General features: G+C 43.8%; 2 protein-coding genes across 2 annotated transcripts in view; both read left to right on the forward strand.

The window, feature by feature from the left end:
• The window catches only part of CREBRF (CREB3 regulatory factor), a 28,166-nt gene extending 14,935 nt beyond the window's left edge, over positions 1–13,231 (forward strand). The window contains exons 5-9 of the mRNA XM_041398051.1: positions 3,182–3,376; positions 5,029–5,218; positions 5,692–5,765; positions 6,131–6,253; positions 7,317–13,231. Of these exons, the coding sequence (XP_041253985.1) occupies positions 3,182–3,376; positions 5,029–5,218; positions 5,692–5,765; positions 6,131–6,253; positions 7,317–7,432 (698 nt within the window). The 3' untranslated portion in view covers positions 7,433–13,231. The remainder of the gene's footprint in view (positions 1–3,181; positions 3,377–5,028; positions 5,219–5,691; positions 5,766–6,130; positions 6,254–7,316) is intronic.
• A 793-nt stretch (positions 13,232–14,024) lies between these two features.
• Positions 14,025–18,732, forward strand: BNIP1 (BCL2 interacting protein 1). The gene is made up of 6 exons (XM_041398052.1): positions 14,025–14,169; positions 14,250–14,342; positions 14,613–14,704; positions 15,499–15,600; positions 16,283–16,401; positions 18,067–18,732. Exons 1-6 carry the CDS (start codon positions 14,086–14,088, stop codon positions 18,261–18,263), a joined length of 687 nt encoding a protein of 228 aa, XP_041253986.1. The 5' UTR covers positions 14,025–14,085; the 3' UTR covers positions 18,264–18,732.
• The last annotated feature ends 1,192 nt before the right edge of the window (positions 18,733–19,924 follow it).

Here is a 19,924-nt window from a genome sequence, read left to right on the forward strand (position 1 = left end):
AACACATTTTTATTAACATTTTGAAGCCTCTTCCTCTCTTCTGAAGTGAACTCCCCTCTGCTTTCTGGGGCCCTGAGCAGCTGTTCCAGCTCTGCAGCCCGTGGGGGATGTGTTGCACTGGGAGCCTGGTGCCTGAAAAAGAGAGGTTGTGTTAAATGCTGTGGGTGGAATTAATTAATTAATGATTTTACTGACCGACAATCCACATTCTGCAGCAGTAGCTGAGGATCTGGGCTTGTCCAACCTTGCCAAACCCTTCCGTGAATGAAGCCTAAAACCATTCACCTCAAATGTGGTCATACTAAAAATTTTATCATCTATTTGTCTGTTTTAGGAAATAACATACCCAGGTATTCCAATCATGTCACTTTTGTATTTTGTGTTGCTTTTTTACCTCTAAAGGTAAATATTATGGGTAAAGTATCCAAAAATAGGTACAGCACAGGAAAATGAAACCTTCCACAGGTCTGAAAGCAAAATCAGTTGGCATTTTGAGTGAGGATGTAATTTACTGAAAGGACAAAAATCTGCTAGTTATTGCTGACCCTCTGATGGTTTTTTATACATAATTTGCTTTTGGTTATTCTTCATGTATGCTTTTAGAGTGAATGAAATGCTTTCTTCAAGTGTTATCTGAGGAAATATTTAGATATAGTGAAGGAAAAATAGCTAAAAATGTGACTGGCTCTCAGGCAAGTTTGGACAACAGTGTTTTTATTATCACCGTGACACAAATTTAGCAATTTTGGTCTTTATTAGTTTATTATGGGAAAGGTAGTTTGTTATGGGAAAGGTAGTTTATTATGGGAGATGGGAAAGGTAGTTTATTATGGGAATTACCAGCCCAGACCTTTTCTAGCATTTATACATGGTGGTTTTGCTATTACTGAGTATATTTTTCCTATCTCATTTAGTAGACTGTTCCTGCCATCGAGTAGTCAGGAGATTCCAGAAAAGGGAAATAAAGCAATTTATTCATTGTCAGTAGCACTGGAGAAGAAATGAATGAAAAAATGCTGATAGAGACACAGAGATTGTTTTAAGAAGCTGCATTGGGTCAGTGTGAGCACCTGGAGCATCAGCTGGGAAAAGCACTGGGGAGGATTTGTGCTGAAGGGATGGAGGGCAGGAGCTCTGGCTTTGTTTCTCTGGGGCTATTTTTGGCTTTCACCTGGTGAGATGCAGGAGTCACGTGCACCCTGTTCTCTGTTCTGCTTCATTTAAACCCGAAACCACGGGGGGAGATGTGAAGGAGGACTTTTAGGAGGGGGATGTGAAGGGCTTCAGAGCTAAATGCAAGAACCCTTTCAGATTTCTTAGAAGCCTGCCCTGCTGTGTGATCTTTGCTGAGAGGAGGCATAAATACAGTGCAGAGCAGCTAAACAAGTTTGTGTGAGGTTAGGACACTGCTCTGGGTTCTTTTATGTAACTTTATAATGGCAGCAGGTCAGCGTTGGGCTTGCAAGGCAGGATGTATTAAGTCAATGTAATTGAAGTTGCTAACTTAATTACAGTTTGAATAAGCAAACAGGAAGTCCTGATTTTAACCTCGTTGTACATTTGTACACTTCAGCTCTTACAGAGATTTGTTTTCATTGGTTGGATTAATTCTGTGCTATCATGAAGATGGGCTCAATTTATGTATTTCTGTATAATAAGTTACATAGCTTTTTTTTTTAGGTGGAAAGTCAGTGGGCTTTTTGAGTGTATTTTGATACTTTTGTCAAAAACAGCATTTGAGTGAAATGGAGCTACAGTTACAGATATTTATGGTATTTGAAACTGGATTTAATGTAAATTGTCAATTATTTTGGCTATACAGCACAAATGTTTTATAAAGCATGTTTCATTGTCTGGTTTGCCTTTAAAATCCTGCCTTTCCAACAAACCAGGGAACCCATGTAAATGAGTTGATGAAATTATGAGAAACAGAACTTCAGGATGGATTTCATCCTTCTGCATACCTGACTTCTATTTGTGCTTTGGGTTATGATGTGAGAGTCAAACCAAAGCAAGAAAGTTTGTTTTTCCTCTTTCAACTGGTTTTTCAAGTGCAAACAGACTAATTGAATGGAGTGTTTTAAAAGGAAGAAAGTGTTCTTTGTGCTGCTGGAAGATGAAGCAGAGCTGAAGCATATGGGGTCAAGGCTTGCTAAGCCCACAGTCCATGCATGGGTGGCTTTTCCTTTAGCTCTATCACACTATGTGATGTTTAGAAATGCTCCTTTTGGAGTAAATGTAAACTAATATTTAGCACAAAAGGTCATGCAGTGGTTTGAGAATTTTTTTAACCTTAGTATAGATTATCTTTATTTTCTGAAGCATATCTGGGGTTTGAGAACCTGTGGTTTGGGTTTACATAGTTATAGTAAAATATTTCTGTGATGTGGGCAGTGGCATTACAATTTCCATGTCGTTCATGAGCAGTTCATTATATCAAGTGCATCATAATTCACCTCTAAAATACTGTCCAGCTTTACTGAGGGTCATTTCTTCTCATCCCACTAAAGAGGAGGAAGAGGTTGAACAGTGGGTCCACATCCCTTCAGCTTAGGTGGCCCTTTGGTCACTGTCCTGATACCAGAGCCCCTTTCTCCAGCCTAGGAGGGATCAGTGCTTGGATTTATTCCCTGCAGGTCTTTGGACTAAAGGAGCAGCAGGAGTTGGACTCAATCCTGTGGGCCTCTTCCAACTCAGAGTGTTCTGTAATTGAATAATTTTTTCTTTATTGTCTTTTGCTAATCCTTTTTATTTAATCTGCTTCTCTTTCCATGCTTTTTGTCAAATGTGGAGGTGAGTTAGGATTGTGTTCCTGCCAATTCATGGGGAAAATTGTCAGGATGGGTGAACGTGGTCCAACATCTGCACAAACAACATCTATCTGTACTTGGCACTGCTGGGATTGTGGGGGACTACAGTTTAGGGGGTCAGAGAACACAAAGAGAGTTTAAATGCATAAATAATTCTGGTTTTTTCAACTAATGAAGCCCCATCAGTGGCTCAGTGTCTACCCTGGATTTAAGGCAAGTACCCAAGAGCAGTTGATGCTGGAAACAGAGTGTTAGATAATGCAAAACAGAGCTGGCTGTGGTTTTGCTCTCAACTTGAATCCTCAGTCTGCTGCTAAATGGCTTCAAACAATTCTGTCACCAGCATATAAACAATCCCTGCATCCTTTTAGGGTATGAAAACGATTCTGTTGAGGATTTGAAAGAAATGACTGCAATATCCTCTCGGAAAAGAGGCAAGCGAAGATACTTCTGGGAGTACAGCGAGCAGCTGACACCATCCCAGCAGGAGAGGATGCTGAGGCCATCTGAGTGGGACAGGGACACCCTGCCCAGCAACATGTACCAGAAGAATGGGCTCCACCATGGTAAGAAATCCTCATTCTGGTCACAGATGACTGTTTTCTCCTTGTGACACCGTCAGAAGCCAAATTGTGCTCCTTGCGAGTGCTGAGAGGTTTCGGCCGTGAAAATTCAAGCACTGTAAGTCTGTTCCTCTGCAGTGCCCAGGGAAGGCACAGAGAGCACACAGAAGGGACTTTCAGTGTGGTTTCTTCCAGAGGAGTGTGGATGAATTGAGAATTGTGACTTCCAAGGGCTCTCAGTGGAAACCCCGAGAGTTCAAAGCTTTCTCAGTGTGATACTGTAAATATTGGATGGTGACTTGACTGGTGTTTGCTGCTGGTGGCTGTTCCTGTCAGTGCTGCCTGTGTTAGCAGGAGGCTGGGAGGGCTCTGGGGTGCCAAGTTCAGGGGACTGGTATGAGCTGAGGACAAGCACTAAGGCACAGCTGTCTCTCTCTGCTTCTCCCTCCTTGTTTTTCCCCTGTGAATGCAGCACAGTGAAGCAGTTACTCCTCTGGGAATAATCCATTTCCTTAAGATGCCCTCTTAGAAACTTAAACCAGTTGCTCTAATAGCTGATTTATTCCCAGTGAGCAATTACTGCACCACAAACATGATTAACATCAACCAAAGCAAACTCTTAGGGGTATTTTTGTTTTCTTCTCACAGGACCTCTTTTAGGCTGCTCCATTTGATTTTGGCTTTGAAGGAGCAATTTAAACCAACTTCCCTGGTTGTAAGGTTAATGTTCCCTTAGAGTTGAAAATTACTGCCTTTAACATGGCAATTGGCCTTCTCTTAAATCATAAGATTTTGTTGTTGTTGTTGCTGTTACTTGTAGATTTATTCAGGGAAGAAAGCAATTTTTAAAATGTCCTTAGTTTTTAAAAGCTTCTTTATCCTGTAGTGAAATATCAGTACCTAAAGTCCAATCACTGCTCTTTCTCATGATGGAGCTCTGAGCAACCTGGTCTGGTGGAAGGTGTCCTTGCCCATGGCAAGGGGGAGAAAAAGATGATTTTAAGGTCCCTTCCAACCCAACCATTCTGTGATTCCATTATTTTATATTTGTTAGCCAAAACCAAATAACTAAACATACTCTGAGGACTCAAACCCACCAGACACTTGACCACTTGACCTTTAAGTCAAGTGCAAAACCAGGCCTTAAATAGCTTCAAATACATGTAATAAACAAGGTTAACTGGCATTTATGTGGATCATTTCATCTCAGCATTGCTGAAGAGTTTTTTCAGCACCAGGCCTCAGTACTCTTTCTGTGTACAGGACTTTGGTAACAAGATTATTTAGGAGTTTAATCCACTGGAGTGTGCAGGAGGATATTTTGGCTGCATATGAGTTAACAAGTTTACAGCTGGAGCAAAACAACAGGGTTTGAACTTGTGACATACATTTTTCAGCAGAGTTGTGTGTATGCTCTCTGTCACATCCAGTGGGCTGGCCAGCAGTATTTGCTCTTATCTGATCTGGATAGAATTGTACAAAGCTCTTTGTGTGGAAATGCTTTTTGTATTGTGAGAGGCCACAGGGATCACCTGATTCCGGCCCATTCTTCTGCAGTGAACAAAGGAACTCAAACTGCACCCAAAAAATGCCTATTTTAGAGTGTGTATGTATTATGTCACTTCCCTACCCATTTTTCTGCATATTTAAAACAGGAAAATACGCAGCAAAGAAGTCACGGAGGACTGATGTAGAAGACCTGACTCCCAACCCCAGAAAACTCCTCCAGATTGGTAATGAGCTGAGGAAGCTGAATAAAGTGATCAGTGACCTGACACCTGTCAGTGAACTTCCCTTAACTGCCAGGCCCAGGTCAAGGAAAGAAAAGAACAAGTTGGCTTCCAGGTATGCATTGGGTAGAGCTGCAGGGATGAGAAAAGTTGGATTGCTACATGTGAGTGATAAAGATCTAAATAATTTTTGCCTAAAGAAATTCTGCTTCATGTGGCAGCTCCTGCAATGGGAGTGGCAGTTTTATCAAATGGGAGTTACCACTTTACCAAATGGCAATTTCCAGTTTATCAAAAAGCAGAGCAGCTGGCACCTTGGGAGCTGTGGTTTGCCTGTTTCCTATGTAGGGATGTGTTTCCACTGGAATTGGCTTCCTCAGCTGTGGGGAAAACAGCTGGGACAGTAGCAAATTCCACAAGTGTCAGATGTGAGCAGATGCAGGTAGCAGAGTGTTTTCAGTGCAGGTGAGTGAGGATGGATGAGTTTGTGCATCACAGCTCTGGGAGGGTTGGTTGATGACTTCGTGTGGCTCTTACTACTCTGCAATTTCTGGTGGTGCTCTAATTTTTCCCCTCTTCTTGCCACAGGGCTTGTAGACTAAAAAAGAAAGCCCAGTATGAAGCCAATAAAGTTAAACTCTGGGGTCTCAACACGGAATATGGTAAATACAACTCTTCACATCTTAATTTTCCTTTTGTTTGGGCAAGTCTGTGTTTTGCACCGTGATGCTCATAGAGAAAAGAGTTGGTACAAATCCAACAATTCTGGTGGTACAAAACCAGCTCATTGAATGAAATTAATGTAATTTGGGTAACTTGAGCTACTTTGCAGGTGTAAATTATGTAAATGTATGCATGTTGTGTAAATAATTTTGAAAATATTGGTAATATTTGATGTAAACTATTACATTTAGTTTTACAGTAAGTGTGATGTGACACATTTGACACAGATAGCTGTGTGTGGGTAACTGTGAATCCCTTCCAAGGGAATGTGATATAAAGCTAATCCTTTTTTTTTCTTTTCCAGATAATTTACTCTTTGTCATCAACTCCATTAAACAAGAAATAGTTAATCGGGTGCAGGTACCTAAAGATGACAGAGGAATCAACATGGAACAAAAGTTGAACATACTTATTAAAGACACTCTTGGTAAGCAGTGAGCTTTGTGTATTTACTTGGATATGAAGATGTAGAATCATAAATGCCCTGAGAAACCGCAGAGCTCATCCCATTCCACCAGAGACACCTCCCACTGTCCCAGGCTGCTCCAAACCCCAATGTCCAACCTGGCCTTGGGCACTTCCAGGGATCCAGGGGCAGCCACAGCTGCTCTGCCCACCCTGTGCCAGGGCCTGCCCACCCTCACAGGGAGCAGTTCCTTCCCATATCCCATCCATCCCTGCTCTCTGGCAGTGTGCAGCCATTCTGTGTCCTGTCACTCCATCCCTTGTAAAAAGTCTCTCTCCATCTTGTTGTCCTTCTCAGGCACTGTGAGGCCACAGTGAGGTCACTCCAAAGCTTCTCCTCTCCAGGCTGAACAACCCCAATTCTCCCAGCTCTCTGATCATCCTGGTGCCTCCTCTGGGCTTGCTGTATTTGATTGCAGAGAGTTTCTGATACAGAGGAACAAATGAACCCTTTCCTGAATCCATTTGTCCCAACCAAAGTGTCCCCTGGCTTTGTGTGACCTGTAGTGATGCCTTGGGAAGGCTGAGCTAGAACAGAGGCCAGACAGAGTTAAAAAATAAAAAAAATAAATAAAATAAAGCAGGGATTTATTGAAAGGCCTCAATGGATGCACCTTGGGCAGCACAAGAGCCCAGCCAGGGCTGCACCCAAGATGAACCCAAATGGTCCCAAAATGCACGAGCGCTCACGGGGTCTCTCCCTGGGATCAGCTCTGCTCCATGTGCACATTGCAGTTCAGTGTCCAATTCCAGCTCAGCCCCTGCACTCCCATCCTGCTTGTTTTTCTCTCTCCAGCCCACGGGGTTTGTGCTCTTGGGCTGAGATTTGGATCATTTGTCCTTGGTGCCCAGCTGGAGCAGGAATTGTTTTGTGTCCCTGCTCTGTGCAGAGAGCTCACCATCCCCTGATATGAACCCAGACCCACACACTAAAGCAGCACAGAACCTGAAACACATAAAAGCTAAAACCTGAAGGCATCAGTAGCAATGTGACCTGAGAGCAGCTTCTCTTCCCTCCCTTTCAGGACTTCCTGTAGCTGGACAGACCTCAGAGTTTGTGAACCAGGTGCTGGAGAAGACAGCGGAGGGAGACCCCACGGGCGGCCTGGTGGGGCTGCGGATACCCATGGCCAAGGTGTAGGACAGGGCTGGAGCTGCTCCCCGGGCAGGTTCTGCCTCTGCTGCCCAGTTCCTCGTTGTAAATGGCATTCTGGTCTGCATGTCAGCTTAGCATTCTGTAAACACTCACCTGTAGGTTCCATTGGTTTCAAGTAACAGTGTAGGAAAACAAATCACGGCGTGGTAGAAAATGCTGCGGAGCATTTTTGGACCATAAACCAGATAGTTTCAAAGCTGCTTCAAGCTCAAGGGCAGAAATGAGAGTTCTCTTTCAAATGATCTAGGACCAGAATATATCACTTTTGTTTTAGAAGCAAAAATATGGGTTTGCTAGAGAAAATATTTTAGCATTTGCCAGACATTGTGACAGGTTTATGGTCCAAGTGAAGTAAGAGGAAGCATTTTTTTGGTGAAGCTGTCAATGTAGGGAGTTTTTTGTTCTTTTTTTATTTTATTTTTAAGTAATGGGATTTTCTTTTCTTGTTCTTAAAAAAACCAATAAGCTTTCTTTGCAACCATTAACTTGTACATAGCACACACAGCATTAGAGCTAGTGTGCCATATAAGACTTTAATTTTCTGAGCTTAATAGAGTATTTAAATGTCCGTGCAAGCAAGAGAAAAAAAAAGTATATTCTTTGTGCCTTGTATTTTGTGGGGAGAGCTATCAGTATAAGCTGGTAAAGTTTTGTATGAAGAAAACCCTGAGGGGCAAAACCGAGCTGTATAGATGGTGAGATTTTAGGTTTTAATGTATTTGTTCCAGCTCTTAAAAAATTTTTGAATGTATATAGGAATATGTTGAAAATGTAGATATATGCCACAGAGTCTATGTATTGTATAAAAGATGGCTCTAGAAAACTCAATTTCGGTACTTTGGCCGGAAGAAAACAAATACTTGCACATTAATGCGATTGTTTATTTTTGTACCAAAGACAAATGCAACTGATATGGCGAACTGCCAGTCTAAGTAAAGTTTTGCACAGCTTATATGATACTGTACTGAATGTAAAAACAAAAGAAAAAAAAGAAAAAAAATTAAAGGTCAGGGTTAGGGATCTTACTGAACTGTGAATTTTTTTGTTTGGGTCCAATTATCTACAGAAGGAGCATTCATACATAACAATATTATTTTGCTGTTCTTGTAGTTCGCTTCCATGGTAGATAAGTTGGTGGCCGTCTTGGAGTCTTTAAATCTTTTTTCTCTGCACTTACTGTAGGAGATTTTAATATATTTGGATTTTAGTAAGCTATTGGTAAAATAGTTTTCGACTTTGAGAATTTAAAAAAAAAAAGTATTTAGCTTGTTGTAGTATACTTCCACCAAACAACCAAAATAAAATTATTTTTATTGTAACATGTATATATGTAAAGAGGAAAAAAAAAAAGAGCTACAAATATCTAATTCCTTAGTTGCCACTTTTCCAGTTGATGTATTATTATGCATGTGATGTTTCCAAGGATCAACACAGGCTTCAAACAAAACAAAAAAAAAATTTATAGACTTTTATATTTTTGTACAGGTATTTCGAAACTAGCTTCTTCAGACTTATATGTGACTTATTCTTGTTAATTCAGTAGTTTCTATGATTGAAGACTATTAACACAAAGTTCTTATTTGCTCTTCTGCTAATAAGAGTTGGCTTTGTAGTCAGTGTTAACGTACAGATAAAAGCTTTAGCCTTTGATGAGAAAGTCCTTTATCTCAAGGCAAGATCATTCTCTGGTTTCATGGACCCCCCCTCCTTTTCCTCCCTGTTCTTTCTCTCCCTATTTAAAGATGACAGAACACTGTTTACTGAAAATAGAAATACCAAATATTTTCAAATGTAGCTGCTGAAAAAAAAAATGCAAAAGTCCATGAAGGCTTTCTCCCCACTCCCTTTGGGGAACTTCTCCACTTCGTTTCTGGTTTGTCTGAGTTTGTTTGTACTGTGATTCCTTTTTGTTTATAAGTAGATTATTTTTATATCCGAGCTTGTACTATAAGAGAAAAAAGCCTGAATCGGTAACAGTGCAGGAAGAGTGGCCGGTGAAAGTGGTGGCCCTGCCACACTCACAGCTTCCTTTGTACCTAAAGATTTTGGAAGACTCAAAAGGGAGGAGGAGGCCAAAATACCACTACTGAGCTGTGCAGAAAGTCTTTCCTACGAGAGACTGAACAAATACCCAGGGCAATTTAGGCAAAACTTCGTAAATCCACTTAAGGCTTGCAAAATCTGAGTGGAATGTGGGTGTTTTCCTTCGAGGTGTTTGTTTGTTGTTGTTGTTCAGGTGAGGTGAAAGTTGGCTGCTGCTTTCCACGGTGGGTCTGGTGTGTTCCTCTTGTTCTTGTGGAGCTGCCCAGGGCCCCAAAAACCCCGACAGAGAATGTGTCCTGTGAGGTGCAGGCTGTGCCTGAGCAGGGCTGGCACACGGGGCTTGTCCCTGAGCTCCATCCAAACCCTGCAGGCGAGGCAGCATCTGAGCATGGAGAGAGAGCAGTTTGAAATCAGGTAAAAACTTCTGGGACAAATTCAACTGACAAGGTATTTAAAAGCCCCCCCCTTTTTTTACTGCCTGGGAATCCTGGGCAACACACAACTTTATAGCCTTTTATTTTTGTCTGAAAACCAGACTATGATTTTGGTCTCGCATTTCAAAGTAGACTTTGAATCTTTAGTGAGTTCCATACCCTCGCATTTCAGTGTTTCCTATGTATTATTTTAAGTTAAAGCTTTGAAATAGTTGAGCTTTTTAATGTTGACACTTTATTTTGTAACTATTTATATGTATGTATATCTTAGAAAAGCACTTTGTTTAAAAAAAAAAAAGGAGGAAAAAGAAAAAAAAAAAAAAGAAACTGCGTTTTATATGATTCCTGCCACTTGCTGCTAACTCTGGGCTGGTCAGAATGCTGCAGCGATACTTGAGATAATAAAACCTGGCAGTAAAATGTAGAGTAAAGATAAGACCTTTTGCTGGTTTAACTTTATCATAAAGGTGACATAGGCAAGCTGTGCAGCTTTACATTTTAACCAGGGGACTCTGTGGCATTTAAACCGTCTAGAAATGGTTGTACTTTAATGCCAGTAACAATCTGCTTCCTCTAGTGTCATTAAAATATATACATTTAGTGTATACTTATCACAAACAAAAATCTTATAAGGGTATAAAAACCAACAAATGTACATGTTCTGTTTTTTGGCAATTGTGGCATGCGTTTTGGGGTGATCTTTAGAGAAGACCATTTTCTAAAGATTTTCAGTGTTCATACATAGTATGTGGATCTTAATGAAGTCCTGGGTTGTTTTTTTTTTTTTGTTTGTTTTTGAGTGTAGGCATTGTGAATATTCACTTTTAATCCTATATCCAAAAACAATGATCTATTTTTTGATTTAATACAACCAGAAAGCTCTTCCTTTTTCTGATACACTGGATTCTCTAGGATTTGTTTCCATATTAAAAGCATGCTGTCATAACTGCTCTTGTCGAGATCTCGTCAGTCTGAACGTAGGTGCCACACTTGGAATCGATGGGCTGCTTGTTCTGCTGTACCATGTATGACCCTCGTCCTTCCCCTCCCTTCATGACAGATGATGATGTGGCTTTATATTGTGCCTTACTTGTACATCTAGAACTAAGTGTTTTTCATTCCCTCTGAACTCGTCCAAGCTTCTGAGGTGGAATCAGAGCTGATCTAAGCGTGCTGGAGCGAGTGCGGACAGGGCTGATTGCAGTTTCTCTCAGTAGTCCTTTTGTATTTTATGGAAGACCAGTTTTTGAATGGCCTTGCAAAACGTGGGGGTGCTCCTGAAGGGTGTTTTTAAACCCGAAACCCCTTTTGCTAACGCTTCCTTTTATGGTTTATTGAACACATTTACTGATACTTGGTGAGTACTTTTTGGTTTTTGGGATGAGAGAGGCTTAATACTAAAGCTATGTTTACGTGTGGATGGGCTGGATTTTCTTATCATACCAGTTGAAATCATTGTGATTTAATAAAGTTGTATTGCTGTAAAGCTGATGTGAGAGTCAGGCTCAGCTGTGTTCAGTTCCTAATTTATAGATTGACTTTTTTCCATATTAAGAGGGCCAGGGAAAAGTTGGGGTTTTTAAAAAAAAAAGGCAAACAAACAAAAAACCAACCTAAAATGGATGAAAGGTCTTTTAACTAACCTAAAAGCAAACAGACACTTGGGAAATGTAGAGGTGTCAGTTTAAAATTTATTTTTAAAATACACCCCCCAGTACTTATCAAATATTTGCCTTCATTAATGAAACAGCTTATTCACAGCTATAATGACTGGATGTGCTTTTCCATAAATCATTTAAACATAGCTATTTTTTGTTGTTTTTTTTTTAAAAGAAGCTGTAAAAGGTTTTATCAGGAGAATTTCCAGGGGTTGTATCCAAGCTGCCTCCAGCAGAAATAGCAAATGCAGTTCTGTTCCTCAAACGTGCTTGCTCGTCTTCCTGAAATTCTGCTGAGGCACAACCCAGTTCTGGACCGTGAATGTCAGGATCTGTATTTGGCCTTGAGACCCGAGTTTCAAGAGTGCATCTAAGCATGATTTGATCTTCTTTTGGAGGCTTCAGTTGGAATCACCTAGTGGAGTGTGCTGCTAGATGTGGTCTTGGCTTGTTGACACAGCCTTGCACACAGCTGAAGTTTATTTTGTTTACCCCAGGGATCGTGTGAAGTACATTTCAAACAGTTGCTGCTTCAGTGACTGATCCTTCTTGTAACTGTATTAAGGGCATTAGTCTGTTGAGAAAACACCACTCTTGAATATCTCCCAATGGAAATTGGGATTCTACAATGTCATTAATCAAAGATGGCACTTTGAGGCTGTATCTTTGCAGCAAACAAAAATCTCTGTCTTTCTACAACCTGCATTTCACAATATGCCATGTTTTCCCTCCAGTGCTTCGAGAAGGTGTCTTTGCACTCTGAATATAATCCTCAGCCTCTTAGACATCCATGAACTTCCATGGGAGCAAATACTGACTCTGAATTTATTGTCTTTCTAACAAGCTATGGAGCTAAAAGTGCAACCAGAGCTCTTTTAAGCCACACTTGCATTTTTTTGTTTCCCCCATAAAAGAAAAAAAAAAAACAACAAAATTCCAAACTTTTTAGATAACATCATTGTTCATAGTTTTTCTGGAGTTTAAAGTAATTTTTAGTTGGGTATATTTAAAGTCAAATTTGTGTGATTTAACTAGCTCCTGTAAGGAAAACTTCTGGATTGGCTTTTCTGGTGTTGGAAAAAGCACATCCCACCCTATCAAAATCTTCTGTTTAGGAAACAGAACCTAGTAAGAAAACTTAATTTTAATCTCTCTTATAATGATGGATTTTCATACATTCTGATTGGAATAATCTATCTTCCTGGAATATTATATATCCAAGGAAAACTTCTTGCTCAGTATTTGTGGTTGGGTGAACTCTTAAGGCTGATGGCACATGCAGATGCAAAAAAAAATAAGGCATTTTAAACAAAACATGGCATCCTGTTCTGCCTATGCTTGGGGTCATGATTGTAATGCTGTCCTTGATATTCTATAATCAACTTCCAACTGGAGCTCAGAAAAACTTACTGAAAGTCTTGTCTCTGTTAGAAAATAAATTTACCTTGTTCAAAGCATGATCTGTTAAGAGTTGCAATGTTAAATGTTGGTTAATAGTTGTGCAGTTTTATTTTTTTGAAAAGAGGCACAATTAAACTATTGACTTTGTTTACTCTGTCACCCTTGATCCCTTAGCACTTCTATTCAGATACAAATTCATCAATGTATGCAACATCCTTTGTAATTTAAAATAAAAATTGTGGAGGAAATACTGTCTCGAGTCATTGTGTGTGTGGAGTGATAGTGAACGGCTTCTGCTGCCTTGAATCAAGTCTGTGACCTCCTGGTATTTCCAGGAACTTTCCTTTGGAAGGGATGACAGCCAGGTAAGGAAATATCTGGTTTTTCCTTCCTCATGCTCAGAGCTGCCTCGCAGCGCTGCTGGATTGGAGCGGGACCCTCTGGAGAAGCTGGGTTAGTGCCTGGAGAAACTGCTGCCTGCAGCTCCTGTGGAGATGGTCTGAGGGCAGAGGGGAAGGACACAGCACAGGGGTGAGTTTGGGAGAAAGGCAAAGGGAAAAGAAAAGCCTGCTCCTCGTTTTGGGGGTGCAGAAGTGCCCTGGTGTTCCCCCACCCTGCTCCTGCCCAGTGTCAGCCTTGGCCAGGAGCCCAAGGGGGCTCTTGGATGTAAACCTGGAACTGCTCCAGGGAGTCTCCTGGCTCTGCACAACTCCCTGCCAGGAGGAGAGGGAACGGCCTCAGGCTGGGCCAGGGCAGCTCAGGGTGGGCACAGCAGGAATTTCCCCATGGAAAGGGTGCTCAGGCACTGGAACTGCCCAGGGAGCTTTGGAGAGCCCATCCCTGGAGTGTCCCAGCAAGGGCTGGACGTGGCACTCGGTGCTCTGGGCTGGAGACAGGGTGGGGATCGCGCACAGCTTGGGCTCGATGGGTTTCGGAGGTGTTTTATACCGGCAGTGATCCTGGAATTCTGCCGTTCCTCCTTCGGCAGCAGCACCCCCCCCGCCATCGGCCCCGGCCCCGCCACGTCCCCTCAGGCCCGCGCGTCCCCGCCCGCCGCCCGCAGGGGGCGCCCGCGCGCCCGGCCCGGCCCTGCCCGGCCAAGATGGCGGCGGCCGCGGCGGTGCCGCTGCGGGTCTGCCACCAGGAGATCGTCAAGTTCGACCTGGAGATCAAGGCGGCCGTGCAGGTACCGCCGCCAGCCCCGGGACACCCCGGCACGGCCTCGGGGAGAGCCGGGCCCGCGCTGACCGCGCCGTTGTGTTCCAGGACATCCGGGACTGCCCGGGGCCGCTCAGCGCCCTCACGGAGCTCAATGCCGCCGTGAAGGAGAAGTTCCGGCACCTCCGCGGCCGCATCCAGGTGAGGAGCCCGGCCCGGGGGCTGCTGAGGGCACCGAGCTGTGCTCCGGGCCCACCGGCTGTGGTTTAGGGCTGGAGGATCCCGGCTGTGGGTTCCGGCCGGGGTTTGGGGGATCCCGGCCTTGGGTTTGGAGGTCCCGCCTGAGATCTGGGGAGTCGCAGCCCTGGGTTTGGGGTTTATCAGATAAATCTGCTCCGAATCCGGCCGGGGCTGGGCTGTGCGAGTGGCGGGTGGTTGGTGAGGCTCTGGTGTTTGTGCTCTCCGCCGAAGGAGCTGGAGCAGATGGCGAAGGAGCAGGACAAGGAGTCGGAGAAACAAGCCTTGCTGCGGGAGGTGGAGAACCACAAGAAGCAGATGCTCAGGTGGGTCTGGGGCTGTTGCCAAGCCCGCTGGAAGCAGAGATTGGCTGACTTTGGTGCAGCGTCTCTCGGAGTCTGGGTTGGCAGCACAGATCCTGACACGTGTTTTGTCCCAGACCAAGAGGTCAGGGACAGGAAGGGTTCAGCTCCCTTCTCCTGTCCTGACTTCCTGACTCTGGTCTGTCCCTTTGAGCACTTGAGCTCAAAGACGGTGGCTTAGGAGTAGGCTGTTCGACAGCTGGCACAGTTTTCTTCTTCCCTTGTTCATAAATGCTGCACTGATGAGTGGGAATGTGAGGATAGAGTGTTGTTGTTGTGTGTAGGAATACAGAGAAAGTGCGGGGCTGAGGGAGCTGGGAAGGGGCTTAGCCTGGAGAAAAGGAGGCTCAGGGGGGCCCTTGTGGCTCTGCACAACTCCTGACAGGAGGGGACAGCCAGGTGGGCATCCAGGATGAGAGGAAACCGCCTCAAGTTGTTCCAGGGCAGGCTCAGGGTGGACACCAGCAGGAATTTCCCCATGGAAAGGGTGCTCAGGCACTGGAACTGCCCAGGGAGGTTTGGAGAGCCCATCCCTGGAGGTGGCACTGGGTGCTCTGGGCTGGGGACAAGGTGGGGAGTGGATACAACTTGGACTTGATGATCTTGGACGTATTTTCCAGCCCAAGTATTTCTTGGATTCTGAGGGTCCTTGCATGTATCAGGGGTGCCCAGTTACTGTGGTGGTTGCTTCAGTGAAAATTGTCTGTGCTTGCAAGGTGTTCCCATCACTCTACAACACTCTGCTCTTGTGATTTCAGCAACCAGGCAGCCTGGAGAAAGGCAAATCTGGCCTGCAAAATTGCTATTGACAACTCTGAGAAAGATCAGCTGCTGCAGGGAAGAGACATCTTGAGACAAAGGTATTGGAGTGTCCCATTGTACTGTGGGATTTAAGCAGTGTCTCCTATATTCACTCATTTTAAATGGAAGTGACATCATATTTGTGATTTATTTAATTATATAGAGTGTAGCTTTTCTTTTATAAGTGCATTTCCTTTTTGTGGAGATTTGGGCTGTTAAGGATTGTGATGAATTGAGGTTTTCTTGGCATGTATAAGCAGAAAAGAGGATTAATTAACCTTCATAGCCTTACATATTGTCTTTTACATTAATTCCAGATAGGTTCTAGACAAGACCTGGGTCATTATCCAAGCTGTTTTCACATTCAGAACTGGGTGTGTGTGCAGGCTGTGTATTGAAAGCAGCAGCTGGGATACTCAGGATGATAAAATGGGTTTGTGTTGGTGCTCCCACAGCAGCTCATGGAGTTACACAGTCCTGGGTGAACAAGTGGTGAACTACAGGGCCCTGTGAGATTCTGGGCTGTTTGGGCTCGGGACTTTCATATTTTGTGATTATTTTTATTGTTTAGTGAAAATAATCTGAATTTCTTATGCAGTGAAAACCAATTGTGTCTTTTGTACACTGCAGAGATGTTTAATGCCAAGTGTTGCTCTCATCTCCCTATCAGCAGCATTTTCCCAGAGCATCCAAAAAAAAAAAAAATTTACCTCTTCCTGCTTTGCTTCTTTCTCTTTTCAGGAAAACCACAAAGGAAAGTCTGGCAGAGAGTGCAAGCAACATCACAGAGAGTCTGATGGGCATCAGCAGGATGATGTCCCAGCAGGTGCAGCAGAGCGAGGAGACTGTGCAGACCTTGGGTACAGCTGGCATTTGGGCATGGAGGGGGGCATGGAAGCACCTTTGGGCAGCTCTGTCAGCCTGGGGAGAGGAGCAGAGGAGGAGAATGTGCTACAATGATGATTAAAGGACTGAACAACTCCAGCAGCTGGACATAAACAGGAAATATCAGTGGACTTTGTGGAGTTTCTGTTCCATGATCCTGAGAAGAAAAAGGAGTCAGGATGAGGTTGAGTTTCTTGTAAAAGCAAACTGAGCTCACACAGTGCCCAGAGTGTGTTTGGTGTTACTCAGTGCCACTGTCCTGGCACAGATTTGGGGACAGCAGAGGAAACAAAAGCTTGGGTTCAAGTCCCTGCACAGAGCAAGGAGTGTCTGGAGGCTGCTTCCAGCCAGGCTCCAGCTGGGATGGCTGAGACACTGAGATCAAGTGCCTTGAACCCGAGGTCACTTGCTCTGTCAGCAGTGCATCAGGCACTGTGAAACCAAGATTTCACCCAGTTCCTTGGCTTCAGCTCCTAAAACCATAAATCAAGTGACCTGTCAGAACTGGTGATTCATGGAGCATTCACAAGCTGCTGCCTGGGCCTCTCCCTAGCTGTGCTTTTGGGCAGGAGGGAACCTTAAAGACAAGGATAAATAACACAAGTTTGCCCTCCTTGCTTTCTGCCCCATCTGAGGGTGGCAGCTGGGCACAGTTTGTTGCTGCAGGAGTAGCATGTTCCTTCTCCCATTAAAAGGACAGTTTGGCAGGCACTTTTTCACCCTGTTTCTGAATGAACAGCACTTGGAATTCATCAAGGGAAAAGCTACCAAAGGTCGTTTACAAAACCCAGCTGCAAATTCTGAGTTAGTAGTGGGGATTCCTGCTTCCTGAGCATTCCCTAGGATGCAGTGTTTGAGGCTGTGGAACAGGGAAGCTCTGCTTTGTCTGGGAAACAAGTATTCTGTTTTCACTAGGATCAAAATGCCTCTTGAAATGGGATGGGATGGGATGAAATGTTTTGCAAAATATTGCAGACCTGTTTCTGCTCTGTTCTTGTGACACAGATTTTTGGATTTGACCTTTCTGTGAGCAGTGTAGGGTAATGCACTGTCCTGCAGGCTGTGCTTTCTGTGAAGCAGAGAAAAGGGCATTCCAGGGCTTTTGCTTAGCAATTTGAAAGGAGCAAGGCTGAGAAGTTTGGGGCATGTGTTCGTTTTCTCACACACTTCTAGCTGACCCTTCTCATTTTTATTAGGCAAAGAATTGCTCTGTCTGTCAAAAATTACTATTAAAAACTGTTTGAGCTGAATAATTCTGCAAGTCCATACTGATTTACTGCTGGGGCTTGGGGGAACACTTTCAGTGGTGCAATTAATACATTCAGTTATTACCCTGTCCTGCTGCTGCTTGATTTCTCTCTCTAGCACCATTCCTATTTCACTCTGCTTCCAGCAGTGCTGACTAAAAAAACCTGAACTAGATTTGACCTGCTAAGCCAAAAATTCAAAATTCAGGAACTTCAGTAGGATCTTTAAGCTTTTCAGTGCTCTTATTTCACTTTGCACCCTGAGCTGTGAGAACTCTGTGAATGTCTCACCCACGAGGATCCCTCAGGCACTCTTTGTGTTACCAAATGTCTCATCCTTACACACTTTGCTGGGTTTGCTGATTTAATTTTTTTTTTCCTCTTTCATTTCAGCCAATTCTTCCCGAACCATCCTGGAAGCAAATGAGGAATTCAAGTCCATGTCTGGCACCATCCAGCTGGGGAGGAAGCTGATCACCAAGTACAACCGCCGGGAGCTGACAGACAAGCTGCTCATCTTCCTGGCCCTGGCCCTCTTCCTGGCCACAGTGCTCTACATCCTCAAAAAGAGACTCTTCCCGTTTTTGTAAAATCCCAACAATCACTGAACTATTAAAAAAAAATAATCAGAAAGAGGTGGTTGATAACGGTGGGGCTTTAAATGAAATAATAAAGGGATATTGCAATAGCTGGAGGAGCGTTAGAGTGGGCAGGAATTTGTGCTGTCCCCACGGAGCTTGGGAGCTGCCTCAGAAGAGATTGATAGATCATGCTTGGAAAGAAGAAATGCCAGTTGGCCTGCAGGTTTGGGGAATCAAACACTTGAGGGACTGGGCACTCAAAGGTGCCAGTGTGAACTTTCAACCTCTCACTGATTTCTGCCTTGAAATGAAGTTTTGTCCTTGGCTTGGACTGGAAGCTGCTCTGACATCTGTGTGTAAGGTGCTGAGAGTAAGAGGAAGGATGGAAGAGAAAAACTCACACATTCCATTAATAAAATATTTATTGTATTCATGTCAACGGAGTTTTGTTTAAAAACAAAGTAATGGCTTGGAAGAGCCTTTCAGTGTAAAAATTCTGCTTTTTCTTCAGCAGCAGTTGCTTATGGATTGTTTTTCTGGGAGCATAACACAGCCTGGCTCTGTCCCTCTGGCCTTGGGAGGGCTCTGAGCAAAGCAAAAATGGGAACCCCATTTGTTACTATGAATTCACACAATAGTTAAAGAATTAGATTGGCAATCTACTGAAATCAAAAATCATTTTCCTCCTTTTCTTTATATAATTTCAGTTCATGCTTTATCTTTACAAAATTACTGCCAAGGTGTTCATTTGGCACTTGGAGGGTTTAACTCCTGAGGCAGACTGGACAGGATGGATGTGGTTTCCATGCTGTTCATTCCTGGTATTTCAGGGCAGTTCTTCCTCCCAGCCTTTCCTGAGATACAGAATTGCACCAAGAACAAAATAAATTGGTGATGTGCACATTGGGAGCTTGAATAAGAGAAATTACTCCGCTTCAAAAATCCAATCTTTGTAAATAAACCTACTGGCATTTACAGAGAGACAATTAGAGTCAAAGAAATTAGGGAAAAAAATTAGCAAGGACTACTGGATTCTTTGAGAGAGGGGAAGAGGAGAAACTCCAGGATGCAGCAGGTAGTTCTGGAGCACTTGGTTCTTGAATCATTTCCTTCCACAGGCAGCCAGGAACCTCCCAGGCTCCTGATGGGCCACAGCCCTGGCAGGGAATAATCAGTGGAGACAACGAGATCAATGCTGTTTGTCTTTGGGGTGAGGAGGGCGGCTTGGTGCAGCAGCTCAGGAGTGCCTCAGTGCCAGCCCAGGGCAGGGCACAGCTGGTGGGGATTGCCACCCTGGCACGGTGGGGTGCCCAGTCAGCTCCACCAGTGCCCAGCTGGGGCTGGCTGCTGCTCACACGCCCTCCCTGCAGACCCACTCTGCTCTCTGCCTTGCTCCTGCTCACAGACTCAGCTCCTGCAGTAAAGGTAGGATTTGATTTCTCTTTTTTTTTTGGCAAAGTGAGCAGGAGCAGCGTTTTTGGGAAGAGCTGTGCCTGGCTTTTTGTTGTGTGATCCAGGGAATGTGGAAAGTTGTGCCTGGGCAGTTTTTCTGTGTCTGCAGAGGGTTTTATATTTGCACTCAGGATGATGTGCCTTGGGGTCTTGCTGCTGTGTGCCCGAGGTTGTGTTGTGCAGGGTAAAAAATGGCATTGTGTTGGTTTTCTGAAAGG

This window comes from Onychostruthus taczanowskii, unplaced genomic scaffold (assembly GCF_017590055.1).
Source record: "Onychostruthus taczanowskii isolate IOZ18803 unplaced genomic scaffold, ASM1759005v1 scaffold14, whole genome shotgun sequence".
Taxonomy (NCBI): domain Eukaryota; kingdom Metazoa; phylum Chordata; class Aves; order Passeriformes; family Passeridae; genus Onychostruthus; species Onychostruthus taczanowskii.

Coding starts and splice junctions, on each gene's coding strand:
- BNIP1 (XM_041398052.1), top strand. CDS start 14,086: ATGGCGGCGGCCGCGGCGGTGCCGCTGCGGGTCTGCCACCAGGAGATC. Junction 14,170..14,249: donor AGATCAAGGCGGCCGTGCAG/GTACCGCCGCCA, acceptor GTTGTGTTCCAG/GACATCCGGGACTGCCCGGG. Junction 14,705..15,498: donor CACAAGAAGCAGATGCTCAG/GTGGGTCTGGGG, acceptor TTGTGATTTCAG/CAACCAGGCAGCCTGGAGAA.